This window comes from Trypanosoma equiperdum (genome assembly GCF_001457755.1).
Source record: "Trypanosoma equiperdum strain OVI genome assembly, contig: ctg_328, whole genome shotgun sequence".
Lineage (NCBI taxonomy): Eukaryota > Euglenozoa > Kinetoplastea > Trypanosomatida > Trypanosomatidae > Trypanosoma > Trypanosoma equiperdum.
This window is the reverse complement of record NW_027124230.1, coordinates 19496-27884: the sequence shown is the minus strand read 5'-3', so window position 1 is coordinate 27884 and position 8389 is coordinate 19496. Positions and strand designations below refer to the sequence as shown.

The 8389-nt window shown below is 39.7% G+C and overlaps 1 protein-coding gene and 2 pseudogenes across 3 annotated transcripts; 1 reads left to right on the top strand and 2 right to left on the bottom strand.

The window, feature by feature from the left end:
• Window positions 1–689: 689 nt before the first annotated feature.
• Window positions 690–1826, bottom strand: TEOVI_000123700 (uncharacterized protein; the record flags this gene model as incomplete). Its single annotated transcript, XM_067224497.1, has 1 exon — window positions 690–1826. The coding sequence occupies one exon, from the start codon at window positions 1824–1826 to the stop codon at window positions 690–692; it is 1137 nt and encodes a 378-aa protein (XP_067080598.1).
• A 1643-nt stretch (window positions 1827–3469) lies between these two features.
• On the top strand, window positions 3470–3800 carry TEOVI_000123600:pseudogene (annotated as a pseudogene). Its single transcript is given in 2 exon segments — window positions 3470–3541; window positions 3543–3800. Coding segments are annotated over 2 exon segments (330 nt in total).
• A 576-nt stretch (window positions 3801–4376) lies between these two features.
• Window positions 4377–5675, bottom strand: TEOVI_000123500:pseudogene (annotated as a pseudogene). The gene is given in 4 exon segments: window positions 4377–4463; window positions 4466–4474; window positions 4477–4638; window positions 4641–5675. Coding segments are annotated over 4 exon segments (1293 nt in total).
• Window positions 5676–8389: the final 2714 nt, after the last annotated feature.

Here is an 8389-nt window from a genome sequence, read left to right as displayed (position 1 = left end):
TCCAAATTCTTTTGTATGATGCTTTTTTGTTCATTTCTCCTTTTCCATAAATAATGTTTCTCATGATAGCAGTCTTTTACTGACTCATTATCCCACTCACTCACTTAATATGATTGTACCACTGCCATTGTTTTCAGTCTTTTTATTTTTCTATGCATTTATTACGCACCAACATAATAATAATTATATTATTATATGCAGCCTTCTTTAATTATCATTAATATTATAATTATTAGTATTGCTACTATTATAAACACAACTAATATCCATTTAAAGACAAAATAAAATAATTTGTAATATCACGCATTTTTCATATTCTGTCACCCTATTACTCTGTACATACAGAACACTGTCACATTCATTTACCAAAAATTTTGCACATTTTCATTAAAAAGTGTTTAAACATATCGAACGTTATCAAATTCTTAGAAAAATATATAATTTTTAAAAAATAGCAAATTTTTCATAAATTTCATAAAATTTAGAAAAAATCCTTATAATTTTAATAATCCTTAAAATGCTAATAAGCTAATAAACTTACGAAAGCAGCATCAATCAGAGCCAATTTATTATTGAAAAGAATGCTGGAATTCTTGCAAGCATTATTTTCCCATTTGCAACCATCTTTACACTCATCTTGCTTTTTTTATCGGAGCACTTTTTGTCCTCTTTTGGTGTCTCACCTGTTCCTATTGTGTGTTTTCCGATCCTGTTTTAGGTTTGCACACATTATTTTCGGCATCATGATCGCACCCAAGTTTTGTGCATTCTGCTGCTGTTTTTGTGCCATTTTTTTCGCATTCTTTTTGTGCTTCTAGTTTCTTCTTCCGCATTGTTGATTTAGCGTCCTCTACTTTTTGTACTTCCTCTACGGATGTTCTGCTTCTTGAAGTTTGAATAAGATCATTGAGGCGGTTTCTATCAGTGACGTCTTTTAGTTCCTGGGTCTTGCCGCCGCTAGGATCTTCTTTTTTTGGGACTTGGATTGATTTTACACTGTTCCAGATCGAGTTATCAAATTCTGCTTCTGTGCTCCCGTACATTTCCTTGACTTTCTGTCCTATGGAAGTTGCTTCTGCTGTTGGAATTTTAGTCGCTGTTGGTTTCTTGTATATTAACCTGTAGACGTCCAGTTGTAATTCTGCGTCGCTGTGCGACTGCCACGGATTGCAGTTGGTGTCGCTGACGCCTGTTTGCGCTAAGGCTGTAGCTATGTCGGCGTCTGCGTGGGCTATTTGTTCGGCCATTTGTTTCGTCGCAGTGGCCCAATGTTTGGATGTTTTACCTGCTGGTCTGCCAACCGTCTTGTCTGTTGCCGAAGTTGCTGATTTGAACAACTTCCCCCCTTTCACTGCTAGCTGAGCGGCGTCAGAGCTGCCTTCGCCACAGGACGCACCCGCCGCACAACACATTGCCGCTGTCGAGGTGTGGTCGCTCGCTGCTGCTGTGTCTTGTTCTACTGTTTTCAGGTCTAACTTCCACTCCGTTCTCGCTGCAGCGGCTTTGGCTGGTAGCTGTGCTTGTTTGATGTATTCCGAAAGCGGACAGTACTTTGTTGGTATCCCTGTCTTGCCGGCTGCCGGCTTTATCTTTATAAATTTGTTGGCGGCGCTGATCGTTTTGCCGACGTCCGTGTCTATCTGCATCGCTGCCATGGCCTCAAGCGCTGCAGCCGCGCCTGTACCTTGTGCTAGGTCAATTATGAGGTTGCTTGTGCGATCCCGAAACTGTTTCTTTGTTTCTTCTAATCTTAGTGAACAGCGTTCGTAAAGGTTGACAATCGGTACTAACCGCGCTTGAAATCCCGCATCACTTGCTGATATCATCGCCAGTTTTGCCTGTAGTGAACGAATTTCCACCTGGTTGCTCGTATCTGCAACCTCTTGCAGCTGTTTTATCGCTTCGCCTGCGTATATAGTGTGTTCCGTGACGTCCGTGCAATTAGGCGCGCCCTGTGCAATACTGGCTGGTAGGCGTAGACCGGCCGAAGTGAGAAAAAAACTAGCCAAATTGACATCTGTAGCCAGTTTGCGTCTTTGTGCCTTTTTTTGTGGTCTCCCGGCACGCGGCTTTAAGCCAATATGCTGTCTATAACGTCTGTTTCTACGATATTGCGGCGTGCTATGGTGTTAGTTTTCCAGTTTGTTAGCTATCCTGGTTTGTAGCTCTCTGAATACACGCAAAGGAATCGAAAGCAAAGGCACTCTCCATTTTAAGGGCTGCCATTGCTTCAAGTATGCAAAAGAGTAGTATACAGTCTATTGTGTAGTCCTTCTTCATTCTTGGCTTTTGCTTGTTCCCCCTTTGTTGCTGCCATTGGCACTGTTGCCCTACGAAAAAGTTTGTGGATGCTTGCATGCATTTACTCTTCCGCAGCCACTGCCTCCCGCCGCTGCTTTCTCAACGCTTGTGATAGAGCTTTGACTCAGTTGGCTTGCCGCTCTTTGCCAGTCGCTGAGACAATGGGGTATCATATGCTCTTCTCATTGACATTTTAACTTATCTCGCTTTTGTACAAACCCATCTCTACCCCTTATGTACCAAATCTCCCTACCCTTCCAACTGAGACACCTTACAAAATAACTCATATTTGTTGGTCGGATGTTCTGATCCATACCTTGGATCTTAACAAGCGGCTCCGCTATAAGATTGAAAAACACAGATCTCACAATCTATGCAGCAGAATCTATCTTTTTGTAAGTGAGATGCAATACATTATCGGTCCGTCCTGTGTAATTTTTTTCTTTACTATGTTCTCGCACATCTTGTCGTCTCACTTTGTATTTACTCTCCTCTTTTTAGTATAATGTCGCTGGTCCTGTATCCTGTAGATGATGTGGCGACAAAGTCTTTCTCATACAAAGATTCTTCTTGTGAATTCTTATTCCCTTCAATATATCCGTCAGTATTATGATCCATATTCGCATATTTGCGTTTACAACAGCGTGTATTCCTCCCCTTTCCCGCTCTCTAGTTTTCTTTCTGCATTTTTTAATGTTAATATTCTTGGTCGTTCTTTGCACTATTCTCACACATAAACTCCCTTTTTTCCCTTACAATGATTTCAAGTGCATCTATTTTGACTGTGCATTTAGTGTTCACCACCACCCATATTGTATTATTAGTATACACACACTCACGACACATTCCTGCCATTATTATCATTCATAAAATAAACAAAATAGGAGACCGTTTATGATAGCAGTGTCTTTTTAACCATATCACCTTGCTATATTACACCCAAAGGCCAACTTTTTAACAAATTTTCGTGTATTCAATTTCTTTTTAAACATTTTGCATACCTTCATCATACGTGTTAAAATATATCAAATTTAAGCTGAATTTTATGAAATTTATGAATTATTCATTTTGAGAGAAATTTCTAAAAGTGAGCAAAAATCCTAAATATTTTTTTCTCAAATCAAAAATGCAAGCAAAAGAGAAGTTTTAATAAAAACAGAATTGCTTCCTGTGGTGTTTGTGTGGGTTTTCTATTATTTTTACTCGTTCCCGCTTATTTTTCTGCTTTCTTCTTGATTTCTCAATGTGCACATTTTATCCTCGACGACTTTGGGGTTTAAAACCTACCTCTGGGAGTTGAGCGTCTTTGTTCGTTGGGTGCCAGCGGCAGATTGTGTAGTCGCTCCTTAATTTCTGATCTTTATAATCGCCATTTCACAAATAGTTTCCACTTTCTTTATTTCCTTTTTGAAAACAAATCGTTTGGCGCACCGAAACTGCAGCGCGCCAGCGTAAAAAAATGTCGCGTGCAGTGTCATAGTCCGCGGTCCATATTTTTTAAAAAAATTGATACCGCGCGCAGCACGAAATGCAGAGCTGAAATCCACAGAAGCAAAAAAAAGTTACAACTACGGGCGAAGGTGCAGGTGAAAAATTTAAGCGTAGTTGGACGTGGGGGGCAAATAAGGGTTAGGGTTGCATTAAAAAAGAGCGGCTGAATCGTTAAAAAAAAGAGAGCTAAAGTCGGTACAGTTCACTGCTATTAATAAAACTTATTACTAAGAGAAAAAATAACCCTAACCCTAACCCTAACTAACCTGCCTACCTTCCTTCCTCATACCTTCTTTTCTGTTTTGTTAAACAAAAATAACAGAAAAAAGGGGAAATTTTTTAGTCGGAAAAAATTTTTATACGCGGAGCCGGGACAAAAAATTTAATTACTTTTTCAGGTAACTTACGTGTTAAAATCTATCAAACAGCAAAATTATTTTAAAAAGAGGGGAAATTCTTTTAGGAAAGCAAGGCTACTAAAGTAGAAACAATGAGTGCGAATTGTTTGCCTGCTAGAATACTTTAATCCTTGAAAGCATTATTCTCCCATTTGAAATTCTGCCCTATTGTACAGGTATCTTGTGTTCAGTGGCTTTGCAATCAGTCGCGGTTGTTTTATTATCCCCGTCTTTCTTTTCTCCTTTTCTGTCAGTTTTGTCTTTTTTGGCGTCGTCTTCGGTTTTGTCTATTTTTTTCTCGTGTTGCTTGCGTCTCTTCATAATTACAGATCGCTAGAGCTTTTTCATAGTCGGGGCTGTCGCTTAGTTCACTAATTTGTTTTCCTCCACTGCTTTCCGATGCGCCAACGTCAAGCTTCTGCGACTCGTAAGGCTTGACAAATTTTTCGTGGCAATTTTCGATTCTTTCCCAAACAGTGACTCAGCTGCCGCTTGCTTGTCCGCTGGTTTCGTGGTGCTGGTGTGCTTTCCTGTTAGAATCAAGTAAGCGATGTCCTGTACTTTGGCGTCCCCTGCGAGATCACTTAGCTGCCTTTCAACAGGTCGTGTATGCGTGCCTATTAGATTCTGCTGGGCCACACATATTGAGTGTGATACGTGTTTGGCGCTGACCACATATTTCTTCTCGGGGCTGTCCTCCGGTTTGCAGTCCGCCTCGTCATTCGGGCCGCCGACTATGTGGTTTTTTACTAGTGAGTATGGTGCTGTGTGAGCTTTCACAGAGAGAATTGCGACGCCGTGGTCGATGTTGGCAAGGGTGTGTGCTTCGTTGCCGCTTGAAGTGCAGCCGACCCCGGCTGTGGTCGCCGCTGCCATGCTGCTGTTGGTGCCTATCGCGCCGATATTGATTTTCATTTTGGCCAGAGCAAATTCGTTGTCGGAAACTGCCTTGTAGCTCTTTAGATCGGCGATGTTTGCTGCTGCGGCCTCAATTTTGGTGTCTGTGACCTCTTCCTTCGGACATGCTTCTCCCGCTACAGGTGCCGACGTTATTGTCGTTGTGCAACCCCGGCTAGTGCCGCCCATGCCTTGCTGTCCGCTTGTTGACACCTTTGGTTCCGACGTTGTCGCTGTTGTCGGTTGTTGCGCTAGGAGGCCCAGTAACTGAGCGTTTCTTTGTTTTAGCACACCGATCGCTGTTTGAAGTTTAGGTTTCTTGGCGTCTATCTCGGTCTGAAGTTCTTTGATGCTTGCCTCCGTCAATGCTGATAGTGTTATCAGCGCCGCTTTCTGTTTGTGTTCGCGCACTTTGCAGGCTAATAGCCTCAGTCTTCTTTGGTCTGCTTCTAAGTTTTTTAGAGACTGTTCGGCGTCGGTGATTAAGCTGGTATAAGTTGAGATCAGCTTGTCGTTGAATTTTTTTTCGTGACAGGGAGTTGTTATATCGGTGTTGTCACTTGATCCTTTCTTCGGGACTGCGGCGCAGGTGTTGCACACGGTGAAAGTTGTGGTTAGTACTGCTAGAAACACACCAGTTGTGCGACTGATGTTGTTTATGTGCCTCTGCTGAGTTGAGTCGGCTGATTGATGTTGCGCCAAAAAAGCAACCGGTGGTTTTTTGGTTGCATGGATTTGAAGTGGCTGGCGAATATGCTTTCTTTAGAGGTGGCTTTGCGGCGGGCTTAGTGTCTTTGGGTCTAGGGTTCTTGTCAAATAAGGAGTTGATAATTTTTTTGCTGAGAGATGTTTATCTACTCTGTGCTAGCTTCTGACGTCTGTTGATGATGTTTGCGTGCAAAAAAAGAAATTTAGTCCAATAATAACAACATTAAATTTTAATTCATGTCGTTGTATATCTAAATATATAACACTAAAAATATATTTCACCGTGTGCTACTAGTGTTTTCTAACTACTGGTGTGTGGATGCATCTTCAACAACGATATAACTCTGATGCTTCTTTATTCCAAGTGGATTTGAGCATTTCCGCTGTGTTAACCTGTTTTACAATCGCTATCTTTAGCGCCATGTCATACAATTCTGTTCTTTGGCTCACTGCTTTGCTTTGAAGTTGGCTTATGTTTTCTATCAATACCACGTCAGTGTGAATATTTATATGAATTATCCGTTTTTTGATTGGAATCAACAGTTTTCCATTGTGTAAGTAGAGGCGTCGAAACATCAATTGAAAATTTCTTTACTGTAGAAAGCTTTTTTTAGGGATCCAATTGTCGGATTTTATTGTTTTCTCGCTGGTTTACATTCGGAGTTTAGTGAGGAGTATTCCCTGTCTCTATCGTAGCGCAGAACGTAGGAGCTACCTTAGTTGGTCACTGTACTCCGTCTCTTTATGATTTCTACCTCATTATTCATTGGTACGAAAGTTTTTGCTTCATTTCTGTGTTTGAAAGTCCGCATAATTCAGCCTCTACCTGGGCTTCTATCAAAAATAAATATATGATTCATTTTCTCTATTCTTTCTCATTCACTTAATCTCATTAAACATTACCATTGTTGGAAGTTCTTCTATTTTTTGTGATATTTTTTCGCCATCATTTGCAAAAAAGGAAACAGCATATCCTCACAATACTCCCCTATCATTATTATCATTATTTTGTTACTCTATTACTAATATCAATAAAGTAAACAAAGTAAACAAAATAAATAAAATAAGGAAAATAGTGAACTTTTTACAAACAATTTCCGCACTAATTTGCTTCCTCATATCCTTTTAATATACGTTTTACTAACATTCTTAATTTTTATAGTTTCAAATTTTTAACAATTTTCACATTTTAATCAAAATGTGTCATAATTATTAAAATTTAGAAAAAGTTCACAAAATTTTAAAAAGTCTCTCAGGCTAGGAAATTTCATAGTCCTGTTAAAAGTGAACAAAAACCTTAAAAAACTTAAAGAAGCAATGCCGCAAAGAAGCAACCATCAGAACAATTTGCTTATTTACAGTAAAATTGAAAACACGGCATTTAACTTTGTCCTTTTTATCCTCGTTATATTTTCCACTTCTCTATCCACAATGCTTTTTGCAATCCCAGTTTAATGCCTTACATTCCTGTTGCGTGGTGAGTTTGCTGCAGTGAGGTTTACCATCTTTTCCTCTTGCTTATTGGTTTGCTTTTTCTAGTTTTTCTTTCACATCCTTGTTCAATATGCACTTTTTGCCTTCTTCGTCATCCTTGTTAAAAACACAGCTCTGGCAGCTGCACGCCTTTTGAAAACTTCTGCCAGCGACAGATCGGCCAGTCCCTCCTTAGCCGCTCCTCATAATAATTTCCTACTTCCAAATAACTCTCTTTTTAGATTATTTCTCCGTTAAAAGCAAACCGGATCGGGCAAGGCCATAGGCGGCACGCTGCCGTTTTTGAAGAGAAAAAGAAAAGAAATTTGGTTCCGTTTCTATCACAAAAAGCAGAGCTGAAAATCTCAAAAGTGTGAAAAGTGGAATTATGACAAATCGCTAGCGAGTTTGGTTCTTCAAATTTAAGCAAATATTTCTGCACTGTAAATAAGGGTTAGGGTTCACGTAAAAAAGAGCTGCTGCATAACTAAGAAAAAAAGCTAAAGTTGCAACGCTTCACCACCAGTAAAAAACAAAAAAAAAATAAAAATTATAACCCTAGCCCGCAACAGGCTAGCTCGATAACCTGCGAGGCTTGTGCCGCTGACCAATAAAAAAATTACAGTGGCCGCCAACACAAAAATATCGAGGCCCAAAAGGAATGAAAAAAATTAAAATCGTTAAAAAATTTTAAAAATAGTGTTGAAAACGAAAAAGATGATAAACTAAATAAATTAAGTGGCGCCACACGGCTGAGGTGCGAATAAGGGTTAGTGTCATCGTAAAAAAAGCCGTTGCATTAATTAAAAAAACAAAAAAATTATAATAAAGGGATAATCGGGCAATAAAAAAACAACTGCTCAGTAAGAGGAGAAATAACCCTAACCCTAACCCTAACCCTAACCTGAGCCCGGATAACCCTCCCTAGCCTCCATACCTAACTTTTCTAACCTCCTTTCTTCTTTTCTCCTATCGTCTTTTGCAGATTTCTGCACAAAAACATTAACAATAAAAAGGGGAATTTTTACTCATCAGAAGAAAAAATTTACAGAATCACACATGCAGTCAGAATTTTTATAAAAACACACAATTTCCGGTGAACTTACGTGTTATAATATATC